At 42.8% G+C, this 27,007-nt stretch overlaps 1 protein-coding gene and 1 long non-coding RNA gene across 9 annotated transcripts; one reads left to right on the top strand and one right to left on the bottom strand.

The window, feature by feature from the left end:
* On the top strand, window positions 1–17,346 carry LOC140391781 (uncharacterized). 8 transcript variants are annotated; one of them, XR_011935175.1, is made up of 5 exons: window positions 1,086–1,323; window positions 3,034–3,110; window positions 3,681–3,841; window positions 7,356–7,464; window positions 7,835–8,911. It is a non-coding gene; the product is annotated as an uncharacterized lncRNA (long non-coding RNA). The 8 variants fall into 8 exon arrangements; XR_011935174.1 differs by lacking the exon at window positions 3,034–3,110 and having other exon boundaries at window positions 1,100–1,323; XR_011935176.1 differs by lacking the exon at window positions 3,681–3,841 and having other exon boundaries at window positions 1,105–1,323.
* LOC140391780 (POU domain, class 3, transcription factor 3-B-like) lies at window positions 7,317–26,387 on the bottom strand. Its single transcript, XM_072476648.1, has 2 exons — window positions 23,884–26,387; window positions 7,317–8,007 (listed from the first exon to the last, which is right to left on the bottom strand). Exon 1 carries the CDS (start codon window positions 26,075–26,077, stop codon window positions 24,914–24,916), a length of 1,164 nt encoding a protein of 387 aa, XP_072332749.1. The 5' UTR covers window positions 26,078–26,387; the 3' UTR covers window positions 7,317–8,007; window positions 23,884–24,913.
* Window positions 26,388–27,007: the final 620 nt, after the last annotated feature.

Raw genomic sequence — 27,007 nt, 5'->3', positions numbered from 1 at the left:
TCTTTCCCCAATCAAACAAATGTAAATTGGCGAGATTTGAGGAAAAAAATATTCCATTCAAGAAGCGAATTTTTGTACGTATAAGACGCAAGTGATATGTGAAGTTTTTGAAGGGAAACTCTACCTTAATCTGTACTGTGGTAATTTTAACATTCTAATCGCATGAGTGTAGGTTAGTTTGACCAGATTAGAAACAAACGCTTTAAATCTTAGTTTGTTACACACGACTACCGAATGTACCTTTTAAGCAGAAATGTTTTCTAAATTGAAACGAACTTACATCCAAATGAATGTGTTACATCTAAACGTGTGATGTTATACTATTCTATCTTTTCGATCAAGAATAGAGATGTTTTTTTATAGTTTAAATATAAATTCGGGTTGTCTTGCTTGCACTTCACACAACCAGTTATAAGGTGAATTGTTAACTAAAATGGTTTCGACTTCGAATATTCGTCCACCTTGTATCATCTGTAATAGTTATCTCCGAATTGGAGGGGTAGCCTTTATTTTCTCTCTCTGCTTTGCCTTTTTTCTTTATGCAAGGGCTCCAAACACGGCAAAAGCTTTCTGTGTCCCTGGGGACTGGTTTAGTAAGTGAGACCAGACTAGATCGTTAAGGATGATTGATGGCTCTGAATTTACATTCGTGTGTATGGGATCAGACCAAACAAGAAGGAATTGATATAATGAAGAAGAAAAGCTCACATATCCACTCTGACCGAGATATATACGATTGCAGAAATGTGAATGAGCACCTTTAAGGGTAAATCTGCAATTCTAGCGCACGTTCTCCTTTAAGAATTCATTCTTTCCACATGAATATTTAAAGCTATACCCGCACAACATCGGTGACGTTTCAAACAAAATTCACCAGGACTGACGTTAACATCGAAATAATACAGATTCACACGAAAATAAATAGAGGAACGATTTCCGTGTGTCCTGGTGCTTTCTTCGGACTTCGACCTGATCTTTTACATAATATTAATTAGAGGTTTCTGTCCAATGCGACGTCGCTTCTCCTTAGTTTAAACAGATTTCTCGTTTCCATAACAAAAGCAGAAAAGCCCCTTCTTTCTGCGGGATCTCTAAAGACCTGTTGTAGCCTCTGAGTGCCAATTTAAATAAAGCAAGCGGAAATTTTCAGCCGGGCTTCGTTATATACGAATGTGGCAACTCTCGTTTTAAATTTGCTAGGGCGCTCATTTGTGAAGGTTGGCTGATTGGAAAATCTGCTTTTAAAAAAAAATGCATTTCCAAGTCCGCAGAGCCGCTGCTGCTACTGCTGCTGCTGCTGTGTGCGGAGCAGTCCTGCTATCGGTGAGTCACCATACCCGGGTGGTTTCATTTAAAAACAATGTTTTTTATTTTTTTTCTTCTGATTTGCACCCCCCTCCTCCAATCTATTTAATTCGGCATGTAATTACCGGAAAGGTGGAGGGTGGAAAGATTAGTCTCGGTTTAGCGCTTGCTCTGCTTCAGGCTGCAGCATCGCTGGTTATAGTTTATCAATCAGTGGGAATAATCTCAACCAATTCGATGCCCTTCCATTGATTGAGAGGGATAAGCAGGTTTTCTGCACATACACTCTACCTGCATTATTTGCGTTGTACATTTTGAATTTCCAACAGCGATTCCTTTGCGATGACAGGGCTGCCATTTATTTGACTCCACAGCCAGTGACATTAAACCTCCCAAAGACTGCTCCTGAGACTCTTGTAATTCCCATTTCTTCAAACTATATATATATATATATATATTGTTTTTTGTTCAAACCTTTCTGGCAACACTTTTCAGGTTAGCAGCTAGGGGTTTCCTTCGAGCTCTGAATCTGCATTTTATTATATCCAATTCTGAGGCGAAAAGTCCTCATTAGAGACTTGTCACAAGAAAGGATGTTTAATCGGGGAGGAATTGAAGGGTCCCTCCCCCCACTCCATGCGGTTTACATACAATCCCACCGCAATTAATCGAAGCGTTTACAGTATATGAACGATTTAAATCGGCGCCTTTCTAAAGTTGCGCCCTGCTGTTTATTGGTAAGAAACACGATTGGATTGGGCATGTGGATGTATTAGGCACACTGTCAATTTCCAATAGCGACCGTGCATTTTATATTCAAAATGTATGAAAGGCCCACCAAACTTCAGATCAAACATTCCTGTTAAATTACTGGCCCCAGCTACACCAACTATATATAATATATAAATATTCTTTCACTGGGAAGTGCTACGTTAGATTGGACGATTTTTAAAAATATAAGTATGTAGATCTTAACGTTGAAACTGATTAGAAAGTTAAAATCCGGCCCCCGTCAGAATTTGTTCAAATCGGTTTCTCACACAATTGCATTTTGCTTCGAATGAAGTGATTTGAGATAGCATCCGTTGCAGGTTGGCTTCATTGGTGACTGTTTATTAAAAGTTTATCTGTTTTATTTTTCTCTGAGTTAATGAAAAATGTTTGTTTTAAATCCAGTAAAGTGAAAGAGAGAAATCGCGTTTGTGACTGATGATTTCTGTCCACACCCCTCCTAACATAGACAGAAACAAGTTAGAAATCACATCCCTGAGAGCCAGCTTTAAAGATTTCAGAGTGACAAATCGTGTAGAAAGCTTATTGTTTTGGAGGACTTTCTTTAATATACAGTTAAATGACAAGGACACAATTCTGTCTTTGGTTGTCTTCTGGGTTGTTTTCAATTTGTTGATTTAAAATACGTTTATACAGTCGATTGAGCTCCATATTTTCCTCTTAATATGTTGTCTGCACAGAGGTTGGAAATGATGGTGCTGGTTTTGGGTTTGGATGCAGTGTGCCAACTGGAATATCTCCGATTGAAAGCGAGACCAATGTTAAAGACTGAAAAGTGGGCGCATGTGGCCTAGGGGCAGTTTAATGGGATCAGTGTCAAGCTCGGGCGCAGGAGAGACTGTCGCTATCAGCTCCCCACTCTGTGCAACCCCTCCGGGGTTACAGAGGGATCGCTCTTATTACACCTGATCCTATCTTTTGATCTTAAATATCTAGCAACCGGGGATCGAGAGATCGCTCGAGATCACGCGGCGGGTTGCCCATGCGGACGGAGATCGCTGAGCAGATCAAAGGTTGGCCAATAGTGTGATTCTGGACTATTTATTATATATTCCGCAAGGGGGTCATTTTATCATAGAATTTACAGTGCAGAAGGAGGCCATTCGGCCCATCGAGTCTGCACCGGCTCTTGGAAAGAGCACCCTACCCAAGGTCAACACCTCCACCCTATCCCCATAACCCAGTAACCCCACACAACACTAAGGGCAATTTTGGACACCAAGGGCAATTTTAGCATGGCCAATCCACCTAACCTGCACATCTTTGGACTGTGGGAGGAAACCGGAGCACCCGGAGGAAGCCCACGCACACACGGGGAGGATGTGCAGACTCCGCACAGACAGTGACCCAAGCCAATCGAACCTGGGACCCTGGAGCCGTGAAGCAATTGTGCTACCCACAATGCTACCGTGCTGCCCTCATTTCTAGCAATTCGCTCTCCCTCCTCATTGAACGCATCAAGCTGGTGATTTAGAACAATGTGTTCTTGTCACATTTCTGAACCTCTTGAAAAGTGCTAAAAACTCCAGGAATTCGGAAATCCGAGATGTTAGTTGCATCTTAATTTTTTTTTAACAATACAGGAAATCCAGGAATGTCGCCACCGAAGCGAATTAGTGAAGCATTGGGACAGAGATTTTCGCAGCCAACCTTATCTTTGGGCTTTGACAGAGAGAAAAAAGAAAACGTTGTCACTTGGTAACCCTGTCGGCTGCTTTGATTTCTTGACACTTAGCAACTTGAGGTTTGCACTGACCTGCTCTTCACCAACTCACTTTCTGACATGAGGTATCGGGAATTCCTGTGACACATTGACAGGTAGAGAGTTGATAAATATAGACAGTCCTAAATCCCTTACCAGCCCGTTCCCTCTGAAACAGCGAGGGATCTTGGGAATTGTAGTTGGCAAAATGAAGACGGATGTCACTGGCACCCACTAGAATTCTTAGTAGTCGTTGAATTTATTACTAGCCTATGAACTGAAAAAGACCCCGGGTGGGTTTGATGTCACGTGTACGGGATGAATGGCAGGCATTGGGGAGGTTTTCTTAAAACTTGTAACTTAGAATACAAATGTAACATTCGGAGATATCACTCAGAAACAGAGCATGAAAAGCAGATTTCAAATATCACCAGCATTGTACGCGGTTTAAAGCGAATGTGCTCTCATTGAACAGCATTCCCCACTATAGACACCTTGAATGCTCTCTGCTATAAATCTCCGAGGATTGGCATCAGTCAGTGGTGATCTGCTGAGCAGAGATTTGTCATGTAATCGTCAGAGATCCAGTGGGAACGACCTGCCGCTGGTGTCAGAGCCGGCAATCTTTCAGCAGATCCATCCTAATCCCTACTCATCGATTTGCACTGTTTCACCTCATTCTGCACTGAATCCCTCCAGCTCAAAGTCAATCAGTCTTTACAGTCCACCCGAAATCTCATTGCTGATAACCTAAAAATCGTGACCAACACTAATCTTCTGACAATTTTTTGTAGGCTTTTAAATATTTATACGTTCCCAACGCACACAACTGGTGTATTTATTTCTAGATTGGACGTCTTTTTGATTTAATGGTGTGCAAGAATGATAGCCATGCAAGTAGGGAACATTCAAACAAACGACTTTTTTTGAGCATAGTAAACACAGGCAGCCTTCTAACCAGCAAATCTGACAGGCATAAACACTGAGGCGGAACGGGAAGACTCTTCAATAGATGTGAGGATGTGAAAAATATGTATGTGTCATTTTGGTGGAAGGTTATGAGCAGGGTTACAGGGTCTTTTTCAGTTTTACCATTTTGTTTTTCAAGGGCTATTTTTAATTTCGATAAGCATCTTTATTTCGCAGTTTTCTCCCCCTCTGGGCCACCTCATTGCACAACTAGTTTTTCCCAGCTGTTGGCCACTTAGAGAAGGCATTGCTGAAGCTGAATTGTACACAGTTACTCGACAATCTCGATGAACTATCAACACGCTTGCTCATCAACCAGCCCGTGATTTCTCCGAAACTGCAGTGTGACTGCTAAACTCTTAAAGTCGACTGGATTATAGATTTATTTTAAAGTGATGATTGCCCATGTGTTCTGGCTGGTGAATGTCCATTCGAAACAACTATTCTTAGAAAGAACACTTGACTTCGAGATGGCGAGATCTTTACTTGCGGCCAACTTTCCCGTGCTTTGTTAGTGGGGCTACTATAAGTGTAAGGAGTAAAAGATAGGCTTGATCGTGCCGCTAGTCCTGTAGTCGCTTCACCCTCCGTGCACTGACTTACCGAGGGAGCAACATGATGTGTAAACTTGCTTCTATTTGAAAGATGAACGGACAGAAACATCTCACATTCGGAGTGTGAACCACAAAGGGGGTGTCAGTGCAGGTTTGTGTGTGTGTGTGTGTGGGGGGGGGGGGGGGGGGGGTGGTATTTTTGTACAGATGTCCGTATGTATTCCTGCACATTATATGTAGATTATGGCTGAACTTCCCCCTCGCCGCGAGCTTTTAAATATTGTTTAACTGCTATTGGCAGCACACATGATGGGGGAACAAGAGTTGCTACAAATTTTGGAGCCAAGACATCCACCTCAGCAATTTATATTTGCACACTTGCCTTGTCCATGTTTAATATCGACTCAATGCCGTTCTTTTTGAGAACGCCACCCAATCCCACTGGAGCGCCCAGAGGTGAGAACATGTCCTTTCCTCGGAGTTCACCACATTGATTGCCCCGCTGTTTTATTTACGAGCTTTGCACCAACTGCTCTGACACGCTGGAAAATGCTGTGTGCTCATATAAGACACCTCTGCATTTATCCCCTCATTCTCCCACCCCCTAATAAATAGAAGGCACGTCTTGCTTGACCTTAGGCAAGATTTAAAAGTCTCTGGAGGAAAGTCCTCGTGACTTTCCTGTCTCACCGACAGCACCCATATGTTCAAAGTGAAAGTCTTATGCGCTCCTATTTGAACCGGAGGGGAAGGTCGCCCGGAATGGACGCTGCCAAGCGCCCGAGGGGAGCAGCCGCCAGCATTTTGCGAGCGTGTCCCCATCAATCATCCCTCGGGTCGAAAGGGGATTTTGTTTTCCACATCAGGAGACAACACAATAAGTGCGGTCTAAAAGCGGCGTGTTTGAGATGAAAGCACTGCGGAGGGATGGTGTCTGCATGGCCAATGGGATTGATGTGTCCGCGTGTTACAGGGCACCGCAAAACCGCGGCCGCGGGCAGAATGAGCGCAGAGCTGAAGCTGCAACCGTCAAGTGGAAAACACCGCGATCAAAGCTGACGTGAACACTTACTGGGCGGGGAGGGCGGAATGGAACCTAAAGGAGATGCAATTTAATGCATTAGATTTGAAACAAGATTGAAAACAGCACAGGGACCGAAACATACTCTCCTTGACATCAAGGCTAGTTTTATTATTACAAAGCAAGGGACTGCATCACAGACACATGCTTCCCTCCAACTCTGCCACACAGCCCTGTGCTAATGTCCCTGTTGAACACTTTATGGAGACAGTGCTGATGGGGCGGACTCGATCAGCTGATCCAACTACATGACTTCATTCACAAAGCAGTTCAGACGCTTCAATCGTTACCTGTATTTTTCCGGCAGGTAATCTTTACATTCCCATCCATCATTAAACAGGACTAGTTTCACGCTGGTCCGCATATATAGCACCAACTGAATGAAAAAACTGGCTAGTTGGAGACATTAAGTAAATGTGTTTGGAAATGTATCAGGACCACAAGGAAAATGAGTGATGAAGGATGGTCATTGGTAAGATGTCCGCATGCTTGAGGATACCTCAGGCAGACAATGCAGCATGTTGGCATCAAGGCCTTTCGCTAATCAAACATGCGCTGCTATTGGACATTTTGCATTGGGAATCTATGTTGTTCTACGTCTAAAACATATTTCGGATTTCAGCTAGAGTTGCAAATGAATCGAGTTTTGGAGTAACCCCTCAGATTCCGCGAGCTGCTTTGAACACACTTCTACATTCTCCCCTCGAAAAAATAAATCTGTTCATTAATTTATGAGGTGACGAAATTCTCTAACTTTATCTGTGGACTTATACACACGTTACAAACTTGGCGCAGCATTGAATGTATATGCCCTGCCCCAAGACATTGCATGATTGGGTTTGCCGAATGTATGCTACACGCAACCGCTATTATGATGCTTGTACAGTTATTGTTTGAATAATTCAAATGCTACTTAAGATCACTTCCATTTATTTTTCTGCTATTTTTGCAGCTACCGCATATCTCCATTAGACAAGTGGTAAGAGTGGGTTTGACCATCACAACCAACACTATCCAGATATTGCTCAGATGGTGCAATCACAACGAACGCCTCCACATTGGTAACTACACATCCTTTTAAATCATTCGTTACATGTCTTTTTTTGTATTTTCCAGCATAATTTCAAAGAAGATTTAAAATGAGTTAGTCTCTTAATGCCAGAATTATTTAAATTGTTCCATCAATGTACCGGAAGTGGCATCTCTCGACTTATTAAAAATGTGGCTTTAACTTTTAGAAATGACGAATTGAGCGCGCGAATCAAGTTATTGCAGTTTAAACTTTACATCGACCAGCAGAGGGCAGCAGTGCACAACCACGTTGTAGACGTGTTCAGTACTCTGATTTGCAACGCAATAAGGACAATAGTTGAGGAGGTAAGTGGGGTACAAAGGTGGTTTGATGCATCAATAACTTTCTTCCAACTGCAGGACTTCAGATCGAACGCAGCACAGGAATGTGATGGGAATATCCCCTTTGGCAAGCATGAAAGCCCTTCTTGGAAAGACTGAACACATTCGGGCTGATTCTAAATGTCTTCAAATCTCCAACAAAAACTCAACGCAGTGCATCGCAGATTGGGCTCCCAAGTTGGAAACTCTCTCTGAGGATGTAAAAGGTGGCAGCGTTAAAGATGAGATGGTGAGCATAGTTCAGTAACAGACCGAAAGCACCGACATCCTACATCTGATCAAAACAGTGTCTTACAAAAATATTAACACTAAAAGCCCATCTTCGACTTATGCGTGTCTTTTGTGTAAAATACAACTTCAGCCAGTGTCATGTTTCACAGACTGCTGCATTTTTTTTTAGATAAGTCATCCTGAAATTAACATCATAAATAGCAAGAGCCAACACAATCAAAGAAGTCAAAATATTTTAATCATCTTTGAAGATGTTAATATATGATTTTTTTTGGGGGGGCGGGATATGAGCTTCCTGGCTGGGCCAGCATTTATTGCCCATCCCTGAGAGTCAACCACCTTGCTGTGGATCTGGAGTTACATGTAGGCCAGACCAGATAAGGATGGCAGATTTCCTTCCATGAAGGACATTGGTGAATTAAATGGGATTTTACGACAATAACCATGGATTCACGGTCATCATTAGACTTTTTAATTCCAGATTAGCTTTTGAATTTAAATGTCGCCATCTACCACGGTGGATTTGTACCTAGGTCCCCAGGGCATTATCCTGTGCCTCGGGATTAGTAGTCCAGCGACAATACTACTACACCACTTACTTGTGGACTTTCATGTCATCTTCGGGAGATTATCATAATAAGAGCTCCCCACAGCTCAAAATACCCAGAAGATTTCACAAAACTGTAAAAGGTTAAGTTAAAATTCTCCACACATCGCAATTAATGACGGGTAGCTATGAATGCAATGAAATGACAGCCGGCCAATGCTTCAATTCCGAAATGGTTAACCAATTGTTTTTTGCCGATAGTGTTGTTACCCAATCTCTTTGTATCAACTTCATTTAAAGCCTACTTGTGACAATAAGCGATTTCCATTTCAGTTCATTTCAAAAACGTCAAACATACGTTTATAGAAACTCACTCCAGAGTGACACCAACAAAATTTTAGGAGAGGATCACTTGCTTGTATTAGTAGAGAATGATACAGGCCTCCTAAACCATACTGGGATAAGATAGAATACGATTCCTACTTTCTCTCCATTTATAATTTATGAATATTTTTTACGGTTCACCTATACTATATGTAATACTGTTTCAATTTCAGTGTATAAAGTCAACTTCTATACTATATGTAGTTTCCTTCCTCGCATTTGATCCAACTCAATCTCTCACATTGTATAATGCCGTTCCCAATAACTACATCACTTCGCCACACATGTATCGTTTTCAGACTCTGGATATTAACTTCCTATACTGCTATTAACCATTCCTTATATTGTATAATGATACGCTATATAATATCAAGCCATGCACTATAGTTACCCGCATTATATAATATGATATTTTATAATCTACGCAATAATATCACCATACATGTTAATATACATGTTAATATACACTGCAGAAGGATGCCGTTTGGCCTTCCGAGTCTGCACCGACCGTTGCTCGGATAGAGCCTGCTACCTAGTCCCAAACCTCCGCAACCCCACCTAGCCTTTGGGCAGACACGAGAAGGTGCAAATTTCACACAGTCACCCGAAGTCGGAATCCAACCTGAGTCTCTGACACTGATGAGGCAATGGTGCTAACCACTGTGCCACAGTGCCGCCCGAACAGCTCTATATACAAAATATTTTCTTATATTGTATATGCCGTCTGCTGCATATGGAATACCATTTTAAATTTAGCTTATGTACGATTCCCTGTGCACATATAATAATCTTTCAAGCTGTTTCTAATACGATTTCTGCCTTGTAAATACACATTTCTCACCTGGATATATACCATTCCTCATAATATGCACACCATTCTTCAATGATGCAATTCCTCACTCCACATGGATCCATTCATCATACTATATACACCACAGTTCCCCACACGAGGCAAGCAAGCTAGGTAAATCATTCACCATGTTGCTTGCAACATCTTTCCGCACAAAGATACCAAAGCCACTCCCACACTACATATAGAATTTACCCAGGTTATATAAAATACCCGAACTGAACATTTTCTGTTCGATTGCTTAGAATCTGATGGAAATGGTTTGCATAATTTAATAAGAACACAGTTGATGAATATCACATCTTGTGGCAGCGATAGGAAGTTTTCGGGAACGACCGAAACAGATGGTCTGGTGATACACACTCACAATCATAACAGTGCTGGCATGCAGCTTCCATCTCCCACATCTCAAACGTGCTGCTGTGTTGAGAGGGACAAGACATTCCTGGGAGAGTCAGACCGTTTGAAGGGAAAGTTGTCCCCGGTGTGATTGTGAGCGCTGGGTTCTTCCTAGTAAATGTCCCAGCACAAGGAGGTTGTGGAGACAGTTGGCATCGATCTAAGAGCAGGACAACCATTTGCGTTGTCAACTACAAGCGAACTACAGGAACTGGATCAAAAAAGAACAGACGAACTGCTACTCACGCAACGCACAAAGTATCATACCAGGGAGACAAATTAGACCGCAGTGTGCTGGTATGTTATGTACCAGCCAATGTTGGTGAAAATGAATATCTTGATGAAGTTAAACACATTATCATTAGCAATACATATGCAGAGAAAACTAACGTTTACACATAAAGGTGTAAACAATTTTCGCAATTTTATTATTTAAATATAACACCTGGCTTTTGGTAAATATTGATAGACCATATCAATCCAAGCTATAATATACTCACAAATCGATTGCAATCGTGTTATTTGGTTGTGTCGGATAACAGGAATATTTCTGGGATATTACGTGTACACATTTAATGTTCACTTTCAGTGCAGCGTTGGGCGAGGTCAGTCATCGTGCCCACCCCCCCCCCCCCCCATCAAGTCACTTCATGGACTTAGATCCACATAATTAGAAGCTGACACGGCGCAGAAGGAAGACATTCGTGTGTGTGTCAGCTCTTTGAGAGAGCTTAGTACCCCTGCCCAACTCTGTCCCCACAGTGCCCTCCACATATCTACCCGTTCAACTAAGATGCTGGGAAGCAAGAAGGGGGAAAGAGGAGGAAAGGAATGACTCAATATTGTCAATCTAAAACAATACTAAATGCATATATTCAATCAGGTTATATCCATTCCACTGGGCGATTGAACTGATGTGTTAAGTTAGTTAAAGAACAGCACACTGTTGCCAACTATTGGACAGCGATTGGCAGCTGCTAACATCGCCAGTCACCACCTGGCCTCTTCCAAACTCAGATGGAAACTACTACCTCCTTCAATAAAAGATTGACTTTCTTTCCGTACAATTTTCAGAATTCCATTAGTCCTTTCGATGATAGGCACGATCTCTGGTTCACAGAAACCAACCGCGGCCATTCTCCCAGCCACGACGACTTGTATTGCTGTCTGACTCAAACACTGGATTCCGAGCGATAATTCAAAGCATGCACTGCTTCCAGCAGGATTGTACTTACAACAAAGCACAATGCTCGTGGCAATCTAATATTTATTGACGACTAGTTCGACATTTGTAGAGATTTTTTGGAACAGAAGAGACTGAGGGGAGATTTAATTGATTGAATTGTGAGGTGGCTTAGATAGAGTTGAATAGGCAGAAACCATTTCCCTCAGCCAGAGAGTTCAAGGACCAGAGGAGATAGATTTAAAGTAATTGGCAGAAGGATTAGAGGTGAGTTGAGGAGAAATGGTCGAGGTGTGAAGTAAAGGTGGCCGAGGCAGAAAGCCCTGATCGTACCTGGAATGTATTTGGATATACACTTGATGTGCCCTTACCTGCAAGACCAGTAAGCAAGAGCAGGGAAATGGGATTAAACAGTTTTGCTCCTTTCAGCCACCACTGACATTGGGGCGATCGACTTCCTTCTGTTCTCTACATTTGTTTTTATGATTCTAAGAGTTAGCTGCACTTGTCGGCTACCATAAATCATTTGTATAAAATGATACGTTTTTTGTCTAGTGAGGACATTGCTGCTTTAAGGCAACTGGTAGACGTGGTTTATAAGCGTTGCAGTTTAACCTTTCATCCTCTGGTCTAAGTTTGGCTTTATGGTCACAGGACTGTCGATTTATGGGGCAAACGAGACTAACAAAGAACGTATTGATTTTTGCTCTCCAATACCACCCAATACGCTGCATTGCCCTGGTCCCCTGTCTATACAAATCCCTCTAAATGTTGCAAAGCTAGTCAACCACCATTCTCCTGATTTGACATTCTGTCTTAGTGAACTGTGCTACCTTGGAAAGTTAAAACTAACCTCCCCACTATGGGAAAGGCAAACCTAAACACGTCTGGGAACAACCCAGGTCATCCATTTCTGCAGCAAAGTGCCAGTTTACGGGGCATAGGATGTGTGGGACACCTCAAGCACCCGTCTGTCTACAATCTAACATGGATCTACTGGATCTACTGTCCAAAGAGCGGCATCGGCTGAAGAGACGTGCGTGCTGCCCAATCCCCTGGTTTCCGGAATGTAACCAGCGGTCTGACGATGGTACACATCCATTTTACTTCAGGCTAACGGAGTGATCACTGTAATGTGGCACAATGCGCTCACCATGTGTCCATAAGCACTGTAACAAACTATCTGAAGCGTTTGTAACCACTGAAATTCAATTCTACAGTTCCCAACAGCAGTTGTTACTTGTATGCAACACGCCAAGCCCTAATTTGATCGGGACGCTGATTGGACACATTTTCTGAAGAAAATATACTTGTACATTCCAACAATATTCAATTCCATTTTGAGGAAAAGAGAATAGAAATAATTGTACAGGAGTTAAATCTAGGCCCCGGTCGGTGGTTAGTATTAAAGTGTTTTCTAGGTTTCTGAAATGGCCGAGGTTTCTACAGTACACAATGGGCATTTCTCACGAGTATGTGATTCTCAAATCACCCCACTGAACTCTGGAAAAGTTAGCTGCGGCGGTTGGTAGATTTACCACTATAATTTTTGTCATTTGTAGCAAACGAAAAGTGTAATATGGATTGAAAGCAAAATGATAGAGATTTTAAAGTGCTGCCTGCATGTAATGCCCACTGCCCGCCGCCTGCATTTAATACAAGGATATAGGCGGCACCAGCAAGACAAGCACTTATTGTGCATTCTTAATTGCCTTTGAAAAGGTAGCGGTCATCATTCTTATGTGATAAAGAGGCGCCCACAGTGCTGTTAGATAGAGAGTTCCAGGATTTTGACCCAGCGAGGATGAAGGACTGGTGATGTATTTCCAAGTCAGGATAGTGTGTGACTTGGGGTGGGGGGGGGGGGGGAGCGGAGTTGAGGGTGATGGTGTTCCCAAGCGCCTGGTGCCTTAGCCTTTCCAGGTAGATGAAATTGAAGATCTGGGAGGTGCTGTCAAAGAAGCATTGGCGAGTTACTACAGTGCATTCTGTAGATGCATGGCAACGTTGTGCCAGTGGTGGTGGTGGTGGTGGTGGTGGTGGGGGGGGGGGGGGGTAAATATTTATGGTGGTGGGTGAGGTGCCAATCAAGCGGGCTGCTTTGTCCTGGATGGTGTTCAGATTATTGAGTGTTGTTAGGACTGCACTCATCCAAGCAAGTGGGGAGTTTTTAATCACACTCCCCAGCTGTGCTTTGTAGATGTTCGTTAGGCTTTGGGAAGGCAGGAGGTGAGCCACTTGTTGCAGAATACACAACTTTTGACCTGCTCTTATAGCCACATTTGGAAACAAATGGCTAGTGTCGTTCATTTCCTGGTCACTGGTAACCCCCAGGAAAATGACAGTGGGTGATTCAGTGATAGTAATGTCATTGCATGTCAATGGTTGGGTCCTCTCTTGTTGGAGATGGCCATTGCCTGATACTTGTGCATTGTGAATATCACTTGGCATTTATCAGCCCAAACCTAAAAAGTGAACAGGTCATGCTGCAATGTAGGCAGAGAGCACTCCGTTATCTGAGGAGTTGTGAATGGAGCTGAACATTGTACATTATCAGCAAATATCTCCACTTCAGATCTTATGACAGAGGGAAGGTCATTGATGAGGCAGCTGAAGATGATTGGGCCGAGGGCACTGCCCTGGGGAACTCCTGCAGTGATATCCTGGGACTGAGGTGATTGCCCTCCAAACTTCCAACCACCACAACCATCTTTCTTTGTGATAGGTATGACTCCAACCAGTTATAAAAGCACCCCCCCCCCTCCCACCATCCCCTCAGATTTCAATTACATTTGGGTTCCCCGAGGTCGCACTTCATTAAATGCTGCCGTAATGGCAAAGACAGTCACTCTCGCCTCACCCCTGGAATACAGCTCTTTTGTAAATGTTTATACTGAGGCTGCAATAAGACCAAAGAGGAGCAGGTTCGGTGGATTGGCCATGCTAAATTGCCCCTTAGAATCTAAAGATGTGTAGGTTAGATGGGGTTACAAGGTTGCGTGGATAGGGCGCGAGTTGATCTAGGTAGGGTGCTCTTTTGGGGGGTCAGTGCAGACCCAATGGGCCAAATGACCTCCTTATGCATTGTAGGAATTCTATAAATTCTATGAAACCTGGAGCAGAATGGTCCTAATGGAACTCAAATTGAGCATTGTTGACAAGGCGTTTGGTGCCAAAGTGCCACTCGATTGTACAGTCAATGGTCCCTTCCATCACTTTGCTGATGATTTCGAGTAGACTGATAGAATAGTAATTGACTGGATTGGATTTGTCTTGCTTTTTTGTGGACAGGGGATATCCTGGCAACGCTAGTTTTGCAGTGGTATTGGGATAGCTTGGCTAGAGACACAGAGAGTTCAACTGTGCAGGGGTTGAATTTGCAGAATGGTTTAAAGCATAGAGACTATTGCTTGAGTAAACTCAAATGTTTAAGCTGGCTACTGGCTGAGCTTAACCCATTTTATTTTCGAATACTTGCATATGTTGTAATTTGGTACAACTGTGAGATTTTGTAGGAAAGGTAATTGAGTTAAAAACGGACTCTGAGCTCAGGTCCCAATTATTGACTCTAACCAGTCATATTTAATTCTGGTAAGTACTAATCTTTAAGAATACTAAGATTCAGCACACTGAAATAACCTACTTATATCCTTAAACAAAACTACAGATATATTCTTCTAATTCACTGAATATTAGTAAATGAGATGAGGGAAATATGTGGGACTAGGCACATTTTAAATAATGGAATATTATTGGGAAAATAACATTGCAATTGACATACATACCAGAAGGCGAGAGAGGGGCAGCTCTCGAAGGAATGCTTCTTCCCATAGGTTTTGGTTAAGATACACAGTACATGGCGCAAGGTGAAGCGTGTAGGATTCAAAACGCTTTGTTTACACTGGCTTGGCGGAACGATAATGTTTAACGAATTAGTATTGAAATCGAACTGATATCAAGGCAGTCCGCACAAGAAATTTGTAAGCGCTGACAGAATTGTTAAAACGATTTGTGGATTATGTGATAGAGGATGAAAAATTCTTGTAGGTGGAAAATACTATTAACATCATTTTTTGTGCCAACAAGACTTGCTCTATGAAAGACTAGAAATGTTTTCGATTCAAACCCAGAAGAACAACAGTGACAACAATATCCGAATTTGCCTTTTTAAAATTTATTTTTAAAAATCTCTACTTTTTCCAAACAGGTCAGCTGTACTCAAGATATGCCACCTTGTTCAACTCATCCCTATTGCAAGCATTCCATTTTTACGGAGACTTAAGCAATCTAGAGAACATGACTCTCTCGACTCAAAGTAACTTCAAATGCTTTTCATAACTGCACATACCTGTTCTACACAAACTTGGCCAATCATACGGTGCCATATGAAATTCTGCAGCAGAATATAATGGAGCTAAAGCAAAGGGCATATGTTGTTCATTGTGAAGAGCAATTTAAGAAAAAGTCCGCTGTTAAGCATCTGTTCAAGCATTTCGTACCAATTTCATTCAATGTCATCGCAAAACTAAGATTTAATACTCACTGTTAACTGTATGTCTCTCATGTTGCTCCACATTACTCTGATATGTATCACATACGTATTAATGAGTATGTTTCATAATCAATCTCCTTAAGGTGAGTGTACAATCTGGCCTCTTGATTATGTATTGTGCGCATACATGTCGAACTGTATACTTGCTCATAAGAATTGAAGCCCTGCTATGATGTTCTATGCATGCATTTTGCTCCACATCATAATTTTCTGTGCATGTTGATGAGTACTGCAGTGTACTCTCTGGCACACATTTACGGGCCTTGTATGCGTGATAGGAATTTGCGTCACTGGTTCCATTCGTCTGCTCCTATTCAATACACTTCAGTTCTGGACTACCTTTTACCAGGTGACGAAGAGTAACCTCGCAAGAGCTCATGAGTACAACAAATTCTTGGAACAGTAACAATGTTGCGCTCACCTACCTCGTCAATTTAAGAACAGCACTTCCGCTGGACAACACATTCCAAACATCTCAAGGCAATCCTTATCCTCAGGTTTTAATGATCACTGACATTGACATTTACTTTAACATAAAATGTTTCATTACCAGTAATACACGAAACTAATCATTTTAACGTCGAAATCTACCGTTTAGTGCATATTGAATAGCACACAAGAGGATATCAACAGTAATTATCCGTTTTCCTGATAATGTTTCAGTAACCCATAGATTGTATCTTGCATTTTCACTTGCCTATAAAAAGCTGAGGAAAATATCCTCCCTCCCACTTCTTCATTGCACCAAGAAAGTTTTATTTATGATGAAGTTAACTTAACATCTGAAGGTATCCTGGAAACATTAAACAATATTTGTGGTCTAATTTGCATGGGAGGTCTACGGTTGAAAGGGTTTATCCGCCCCGGGACTGTTTTGAGGTTTCAAATGTTCCCTCTCCCTCCCCCATTCTTTATTCTGTCATCTTTGTCTCTCACGCCAGAATCGCTCTAACTTCGATATCCAGCTCCTCCAAGTACTAATTCTCATCAGTGTCCAAGCCGACCGATATCATAGTTTACTACGAGATAAACAGCAAATAATGCACTATTCATAAAACATATTCCTATTATTTACACTGCATCGCCGTAATAATTAACCTCAGCATCGAACCAGTAGTAGTAACAAAAAGGTTGAAGTACATAAGTATTGGGCTTATTGTATTTGTATCAAGAATTTGGCTTATCCAGTATTTGGACAAAGTCAGCTATGATTAAAGAAAGTTAGGAGAACGATATGTAGTTGGAGCGTGATCATAAAACATACATTTATATTGTGTTTTTTGGGTAATAATTTGTGAGGTCACGTTGACCTGTGTGTAAATAGCTGTAACCAATCTGTGGTGTGCACAATAAAATAAACATTAAGGAATTTCTGTTTACAAAATTGGCATTTGTGTTTTGGAAACCGCACATACCAGCATGACACCAAAAAGCCAACGATGTGACTTTATGAAACTGGGGCAGGTGGAAACTCCAGAAATTGCACCAATGTTGTGAGATCGACGGTTAATTCAAGGAATGAGCCCAGAAACACATATGCGAGGTCTGTGATAAAGTCTGTATAATGTCAAGTTGTCCCTCTCTGGTACAACAGTGCATCTTGAACAAAGCACTCTCTCCCTTTGTAGAGTTGGACGGAAATGTTTGAACTCGGCTGATCCCACGCGGGCTGTTGAATTCATTCGCTCAAAACTCCGATATTTATCTTTAAAATAGCTTGTGTGAGTGTACCGGTACCACTTCAGGTGTAGATCCGTTACACTATCATAGCTAATAATTACTATAGGGCGTTAAAGGTCCAAGAACGTGTTTAATTATCAAATTATTAGAACCAGTGACCATCCCTGCAACCCCCCCCCCATCCCCACACTTCATTTGACACCCACCGAGAGCCTCCAAGACATAGGAACAAATGAAATAGGAACAAGAGTGGACTCTAACCTGCTCAGCTATTCACTAACGTCATGGCTGATCTTCAACCTCATTAAACGTTATTCTGAAACAATGCCAAATAGCTGGTCGTAAGTGGGAACAATTTGCTCAAGTTAAAAGTATAGCGAATAACCATCCATGAAGACCTTGAACAAAAAAAAAGTCCACTTCAAATAAAAAAGTGAGCATTCGTGACCATGAAATGAAAAGTGCCAACAATGGTCCAACTACAGCTGTACAATTTAATGATATTTGCACCGGAATAAGCTGAGACGTTAAGGCAGTATCTCGCTGGTTCCAGGCAATAATTTAACTATCACATTTATGGGCAGTCATGCCTCAGTTCTTATGTGCCCTAGTCTTCAGCAACACGAGCTTTGCTCTTCTAATAACAATTCCGTCTCGATTGTGGCAAATTAAATACAGATCTTTGAGAAGGTGCAATGTAATCTGCACATTCTCTCCGTGTCTGCGTGGGTTTCCTCCGGATGCTCCGGTTTCCTCCCACAGTCCAAAGACGTGCAGGTTAGGTGGATTGGCCATGTTAAATTGCCCTTAGTGACCAAAAAGGTGATAGGGTGGAAGTGAGGGCTTAAGTTGGTCGGTTACGGGGATAGGGTGGAAGTGAGGGCTTAAGTGTGTCGGTGCAGACTCGATGGGCGGAATGGCCTCCTTCTGCACTGTATGTCTATGTTTTATGTTCAATGTAATAGACATCATAGACTTTTGGCCCTGGCTTCTTTTATAAATCGGAAACTAGCTGTTAAATAAAGGAATGGCTGGATTCAGTAAAAAAAAGGTCGGTGCAATTCTGAAATTAAAAAAAGTAGGTTGTTAATCGCAAACAGAAAGTGGTCACATTAAGCGTCCTTGTTTTGAAATCTCGCTGGCTGACATGGAGCTTTATCGCAATACTCGGATTCAGGCCCACAGTGAAAATGTTGTCCCACCGGATGGAGTGACCTGTTCAATTCCCACCCAGCCTGACCAAGCACATTGGGAACCGTCTAAAGAGTACCCACGTCGCACAGCAAGAAATAACCAGAGAGGCTTTTAATATATATATATATATATATATTCATTCATGGGATGTGGGTTTCTTTGACCAGTCCAGCATTCATTGCTCATCCCTAATTGCCAAACACTACCTGGATTCATCAAGCACCCCAGAAGTCCCATTCACAGTCCAGTTTTAGAAATAAAACTAATACCAGTGGACGTCAATTTACTCCCCAGGATGTGAAGCGCTATTGAATAGTATGCTGTCACCGAGCAGAATCCGCCTGGAATGCCTTATTCATGATTTTTAAAAACTTTATTTGGTCCCCGAGTTCGGAACATATCCCTCGGCTTGAATTAAAACACATTACAGTCAAGAGAGTCTGAGGCAAACTGCCACCGTATTATTATTGTTCTAACAACAACTATTAATACAAAAATGCATATTCTTTCATCTTCGCTTGAATGTTGTTGCTAAGCAACCGGTGTTGGCTCCTCGACCCGAGAAATGTGATCCCCCCCCCCCCCCCCACCACCACCACCAAAGACTGCTGCGTTTTATTGAAAGGTCGACACTAGGAACACAACTGCTAAGATGGCCAGTATCTGCCTCAGCGTGCGAGGCAGTCCCCCTGCAATCAGGCAGCACCAGTTCGGCCAGGCACCCTAAATCAAGGCCTTCTCTCCTCCAACAGGGATAACATACAGCCCGTGCTAAGTGGGCAAGGTTGCAACATTCGCTTTTCTACCTGTGTTTGGGAGAATGCGTCCAAAAATAAAAGTAAATTGGACGTGGAAACCTGTGAATTGCAATGTTATTCTTCAAGGGGAGGGTGTGGGTGAGTCAGTGGGAGGTTGTGACAGCTGAAACGGCAGCCTTTTTGCAATGAGAAAGCAGCAGTTCGAGCACAATGCAAGCACTTTTGACTTGAAACAAAATGGGCCTCTATGGCTCGCAATTAAAATGCAGGTTAGATTTACAACGATCCAAATGTATACTTGCGCTTAAATGCAACTATACTAAACATCGTTCCTAACCAAGTCTTGGTTGAAAGGATAAAGAACACCACACGAAATACCAGCGCATCGTGTCTTTCAATGCTCACTATTATAATCCAATACTCTTTTTCTGAAAAAAATCCATTTGATCTTAGTACGTAAGCAAGACGAACCCTCAAAGCATTAGGTATGCAGACCGCGCATTTTATATCTTGATAATAATTAAGATCGATTATGGGAACCCACAGTGGTCAATCTCGCTTACTCAAGCTTCAAAAACTATTGTTGCACAATGCATTCTGCCACTGACGTGTAACATGCTGTCAAACTGTTGCGTAGATTAAGTTATTGCACACCTTGTTAATGTAAGGTGATAAACTAGAAACTGTTTTCCTGATGCCACCCCCAAACCTAAAGATTAAACCGCATTATGTGGTAAAATCACCAGTCATGTTTGGGGTTTTTTGGCCCCAATTCTGCTGTATTTTTACACTACACAGCCTACAAGCAGGCGTCAAAATCACAGACTGTCCTCGTGTCCATGCAAGATAAACAAAAAAAAGTAAGCAGGGCTTGGTAATGTGTTGAAAATACAAGCCACACGTGTTCAACCCACGGAAGATTTTTAAAAATTGAAAACACAGATGTGGCAAACTTGCATACTCAAAGCAAGTGGAACTGAACGCGTTCATTACAAAATACACCTGTTGCTCCAGAGAGTTTTGATTAATTAACGTTTAAGCTGGCAGCACAACTTCAACATAAACTAAGCACTGCTTGGATAACTTCGAAATGTTTTTGTCCCCGAGCTTGCTGCTTATTTTAAAAGATTAATCACGCCAAACACACCTCAAAGACTGGCAGGGAATGGAGCTTGGGAGGTTGCCTAGTTCGAAACAATCGCCAATTATTTCAAAATTTACCTCGGCACCTTGAGCTCCTTTCTACAATTTCCTGTGTGTGACTATTACACTTGAAAAGCGGACAGATTTCAACGGATGAAAGTGACAGCAATGACTACCTTGAACAGAACTCGCAAAACCACAATGAGACCGAGAAAGGAAGCAAGCAAACGACATAGATTTACCAATAAGTTTAAAAGTTAAGGTTGGAATACCGTACACGGACGGATACACAATGCGTGCACGTGTGTGCATTTCAAGTCCCCTACAGCTTCTGGCCATGCATTTTAATACTCTCGTGCACCCTGTAAATAAATGTTTTGGAAGAGGAAAGACTGTGACAATTGAGGCTGCTACACTAACAGAGACAAACGTGGGCGAGGGCAGCTGTGCAACTGTGAACCGCTGGTGACTGGGAATAGTTAAAGGTGTCACTGAAAGATACAGATAAAGGAGACAGAAATTAATGCAGCTTGATATCCCCGCAGCAGGGATCTCCCGACCAGCATGTTTAATTTATTGTAACCATACGCGGGGCTTTGGCTAACAGATAAAAAAATGAAATAAACGAAAAGAGCTCGGTGATAAGGAAATGAGATAATAAAGCACAAATTTGAAAAGAAGAAAGAGATATTTAAAAACAAAGTACCCGGATCCAGGCTAGATTATCAGAATCATACAAATCAGTGTGGTATCACCATGGGAAATATTGTTTACATTCTTTACCTCCGATTCTACCACACATTTCAACTACTTTCCCTTTAGACCTTCTCGAAATTGAACACAATGACGGGTTTGGGTCAAAGCGGGCCCTGCATGCAAATTCCCCAGATTAAATTGGACTAATATGGAAAATAATGGTGTTTTGTGCCATGCAATTCTCCTCGTGTCTAATGGAACAGTGCCATATAATCTGACTTCAATGCTTCATTTCCCCGCAAACATCAAACTTAGAAAATCAGAGACTAGACTGGCTTTCCGAGTTTTTAATTACTCGGGATTGACACATAAATCATTCCGGATTGCACCCAGCGCTAGACGCAGGAATCGACATCCTCGGTTTATACAATCCTGACAATTTCCTAACAAGCAGCACATATGGAGTGCAAAAAAAAGATTTTTTAAATCACGTGTTATTATTTGCTTACAGAACACTGACCAACAAACCCTAATGTTCTTACAGTCCCCAATATCCATTAGCACCGCTGCTCTACTTATCAACGCTGTTCCTGGGTGACCGTAGACGCCGAGAGATTTTCCATTTGGCCAGTAAATCCCCACCTATCAGTTTCTGGGATTGTGGTTGAGAATTGCCGACACAACATTGCGCTGTGACCTACAACTTTCTATTGATGCACACCGCACGCACGGTTCACCTTAAAAAAAATGAAGTAACGCAACGGTGGAAAAAATAATAATATGGTCAGGTTTTCCAAGATCTATTTGCAATATAACACTTAACTGACGTCACATAGAGAGCTGTTGAAAGAAAGAATTCAGCCCACAGCTTGCCAGCAACCTAACATGCCTCGCCGCTACTTGTGGTTATTTTATAGTTTAGAACATCTCTTTGCGCCCAGCATCTCAACATATCAGCCAACCCACCCCCAACCCCTAACATTATGACACTGTGAATAGAGTAGATGATACATTTTGCAACAGATAAGATAGTTAGGGTGGAATCAGAATAATGTTGTGCTTCAGTGTTAACCAGACATTGGAAAGAACGTGAAACACATAATAAGGAGAGGCCGGCATTTTAAAGGATTGCACTGGGTATCTTTTTCAATACTTCAAAACAGGTTTATCATATACACACCTTATACTGTTGAACAGTAATATCATATTAAAATATGCAATTTGTGATTCCAGTGACTGGATTTTTAGTGGGATGTTACCGGTATAAATCATGCAAAGATATTAGTGAAAACCCCAGAAGAGCTGTGAACTCTGCGGTATATTAAGTAAGCGGTTTACAACTTTGTCCTTTGGTGGGTGAAATATTAAATGTTAAGAAACGTATTTGTGGTGGTCCAGTCCTTTCTTTTCCATTTTAATATATTCCCTAAATAAGAATCGCGGTTTACCAGCAGAACTGTAGAGGGAGTTATTAGACATCTTTGATTAAAAATATACATCCAGTCGCCCTTAGTCCACTGGGTCTTATTTTAGAAATAGAGAGTAAACTAGTCTAACTATCAACACAACTCATTCAATGAATCTGTGACCTGTGCCTGAACCTCTTCTTGAATTATCCTTTACCTTCCTCCCAAACAGTTTTCACATTTTCTTTAAATAACTCAATTTCAAACTGACTGATTACAGACCGATATTTTATTTTATTAAGTTAATTTATGTTCTAGAAAATAAGGGAAATCAATGGCTGGGGGCGGCGGGGGAGGGGGGGGGCATATAAACCCAAACGGACAGAAGCAAAGGCGTAATATGCATTTTGGATACTCTTTAAAAATAGAAAAAAGACACATGATAAACATTCAAATCCAACACGGGAGTTAAGCTTGACTGAAGGCGTGTCTATTTCTGACAACAGAAAAATCGCACAAAATAGGATTTAAAATATAAGCGTTGAATATTTAAGCGTACAACGGCATTGGATCTTAAAAGTGCAATTTAATTATATGGCAATTAATTTATGGTTGATAAATAAATGCTATCTATACGTTTTCTTTTAGCAGACTGACGCCTTTCTGCAATTTTTGAGGTACCGTTATTGTACACCAGACACATGAGCCACAAAATCGTTTGACTCTAACAAATTTATTTCTTGAATCATCTCTTACGGAATCACTACTCAAATTAAATTACAATCAAATTATCACATCAAAAGATACCCTTATTACCTAACAACTGTCCATTTTTTTCATCGCATTTATTTGTGCTCGTTTTGAAAACAGCTAATACAAGATCTGGGGAAAAATAAATTACCGTTTTGCAGCAGTTCATAGGTATTCTGAATAAAATATTAAAAGAAGTCAATTTTGATGAAAATATAAAGTAAATATTTTTAGATCAGTAACTGATCTACTGACTCTATATTGCGCCTTTGAAAAGTCTATATTGAAACCTACCAAGAACACTGCTTGGAAATGGCAGTTTTATACAGTCGCATCCACAGCACCCATTCATTCAACTTGGCAATGGTTTTTTTAGAAGAAGATAAGTTCAGTAAGTGCAGCTGCAGATGGTGGAGGTTTATTTTTTCTCTTTTTCTTTTTATTAAAAAATGCTTCTACTCCAATGGGCTGGAGATGAAATTAGAAAACATTCGGGCGAAGGTTTTTTTTGGAAGTGGGTGGTGGGGGGGAGGAGGGGGGATGAGGTCGAACACAACATAATGAACCAATCATCAAAGCCACATCTGGGACGATTTCTCGCCCAAATCCCCTAGTCTTTCTTTTGTCTTTTCCAACAAGCCTCGCTGCTGAAAGTTCCATCTGTCATCATTTTTGGATCAACCCATTTAATTGTTTTCTCTTGAAATTTCCCCTGCCTGGCAGGTTTAAGGTTGCTCTGAAGTTTCGTGCTTTTAGGACCCCCTTTCACCGGTCTTTCTTTTTGATAGTCAGTACAGATTACCTCTTTTTTTCTCTCTCTCTCTCCTACAGATTAGTGTTTTACATGAGGGACAGTCTTCAGTATTTTAAACAACAGAACGAACGATTTTCATTTCAGTGTCGTCTATGCACCTGATGGAGAAAAAAAAAGCCTCTGGAAGTACACCAGGCACCTTCCAGTGTCCACGGCTGACCCGATCTCACTTGGCCCAATCTGAAATTATTTTATAAACCAGTTTTTTCCTGAAACAGCAGGCAAATTGTAGACACACTTATCTGGATGTATCTGGGGTCCACCTGTCGATCACCGCAAGCCAGGAGGGGTGGGGAGGGGGGGTTTAAGATTTGTTTTTGTTTTTTTTACTAAGAAAAGACATCTGCAGTTTTGGGGCACTCATTCTATGCAATCGCCAGCCTCACAATCACAGTAGAAAACCTGCTATCAATGAGATAGTCCTGAACTTGTTGATTTCGTTTTGTCTTTGTTTATTTTCTTTTTTTAAAAAAAATCCAGTCTAAACAGTCTATGTTTCGTGTTTTGCTTTCACTGCACGGCGGTTTGTAGTCCGTGGTGAGAAGGTGGCGTGTCGGCGTTTACATTGCCGACCTGTGAGTACACATCGTCCGTCTGCTGCACTCCTCCCGGCGGCGTCATGCGTTTCTCTTTCTGCCTCCGATTGCAGAACCAAACCCGGACCACTTCTTTTTCCAACTGCAGGCTGTCTGCTAGGGAGGTGATCTCCTGCGCCGAGGGCTTGGGACATTTCAAGAAGTGGCTCTCCAGCGCTCCTTTGACGCTCACCTCGATGGAGGTGCGCTTCTTTCGCTTCCTGCCCTGAGCCGCGATCTTGTCGATGCTGGTGGGGCTGCCGGTCGACGAGTCGGCCTCCTCCAGCCACTTGTTCAGCAGGGGCTTGAGCTTGCACATGTTTTTGAAGCTCAGCTGCAACGCCTCGAACCGGCAGATGGTGGTCTGGGAGAAGACGTTGCCGTACAGGGTGCCCAGCGCCAAGCCCACGTCGGCCTGGGTGAAGCCAAGCTTGATCCTCCTCTGCTTGAACTGCTTGGCGAACTGCTCCAGGTCGTCCGAGGTCGGCGTGTCCTCGTCCGAGTGCTCGTGGCTGTGGTGCTGCTGCCCGTGGTCCACCAGCTCCGGCGTGTCCCTCAGGCCCGGGTGCAGGCTCTGGCCCCCCGCCTGGCTCAGCATGCCGTTGACGGTGAAGCCGGGCTGCGAGTAGATGAGCGGCTGCACGGCCGAGCCCATGGACGGCAGGTGAGCCGTGGTGGTCGCCCCCCAGGCGGTCGGGTGGCCGCCGTGAGACGGCTGGTGGGGCGGCAAGTGAGGCGGGCGGTGGTGGTGGAGGGGAGCGGCTCCCGTGTGCAACTCGTCCCGGCCCACGACCTGCACCGACGGCTTGACGTCCTGTTGCTGTTGCTGCTGCTGCTGACCCAGGGGGCTGCCGGCCATGGCCGTGGACCAGGGCGAGCCGGCATCGGTGTGGGGCAGCGCCGTCACCCACTGGTGTGCATGGCTGAGCATGTGGCCGTTGCTGGCGATGGCCCCCTGCATGAAGTCGCTTTGCACCATTTTGGAGGGATCTCGGTACGTGGTCGCCTGCTGCATGCCTCCTGAGTCGCTGTGCACGATAGAGTTGGACGACAGAATGCTATTGCTCGGCATGTAGGGATTGGACGTCGCTGTCGCCATGGCTTTCCCCTCTCTCTTGTCTGTATTTTTTGTTGTTGTTGATAGTTGCTGTTTTGATTGCCAAAAATAAATATAAATTTAAAAAAGTGTTTTTTTGTTGTTTTTAAGTTCCTCTTTGTTTTTTTTTGCTGTGGTTTTTTGTTGTTGTTGTTGCTGAGAGTTTTGTTGTTGTGTATGGGATTGTTGCTGCTTGCTTGCTTGCTGCTTGCTGCTGGTGGTGGTGGTGGGACTTGGGGAAGCTGCTATTTGACAGCTCCCTCCTCACATAGCCAGTGTTTACCTCGGCCGCCTCGCCGCGCTCTCCCCGCACACACCACACAAAAAAAGGAGGATGTTCAGCCAGAGACACCCGCTGATTGGCTACCCGCTGGGTGATTGACACCTTCCCACCGCCAGACCCCGGCGAGCGGCTTCCTTCCGGCGGTTCCGATTGGCTGCTTTTTAATTAGGGGAATGTCGCTGTTGTAGGTGGGGGGATGGGGGAGGAGGTTGCATTGAGTTTGGGGGGGGGGGGGGGGTGAGAGGGGGAGACGCGACCAAGCAGAAAAGCTGCACAACAGCCTTGGTGAAGCAAGATAATACGTAGATTTTATTTTTTTTAAGTAGCAACCCAAACAAGAACAAGTTGACTATTCCCGAGGGAATGGGGGGGGGGGGGGGAGGAATAAACTTGAGCTCAATTTGCAAAGGAACAACTTGTGTGTCTCAGAGAGTAAGAAACGCAATTGACTAATTTCTCATTGGAAACATAAACTTGGAATGCGCCAGTTTCCGTCTCAGCGATTCATTCAGACCTGAACACACAAATAATCTAATGCACCGCTTTAGACTTCAGTGAGGTTCAAAATTCAAGAGGTGTGTGTGTGTGTGGGGGGGGGGGGGGGGGGGGTATTGCATGGTAACACGCGCGATTTCTTCTTTTTATTTCTT

Source organism: Scyliorhinus torazame, chromosome 15 (assembly GCF_047496885.1).
Source record: "Scyliorhinus torazame isolate Kashiwa2021f chromosome 15, sScyTor2.1, whole genome shotgun sequence".
In the NCBI taxonomy this organism is placed as follows: Eukaryota; Metazoa; Chordata; class Chondrichthyes; order Carcharhiniformes; family Scyliorhinidae; genus Scyliorhinus; species Scyliorhinus torazame.
Note: the sequence above shows the minus strand (reverse complement) of the source record. Positions and strands in the feature narration are given on the sequence as shown.

Bases quoted from the DNA above. Each gene is read 5' to 3' on its own strand.
- LOC140391780 (XM_072476648.1), bottom strand. From the start codon at position 26,077: ATGGCGACAGCGACGTCCAATCCCTACATGCCGAGCAATAGCATTCTG.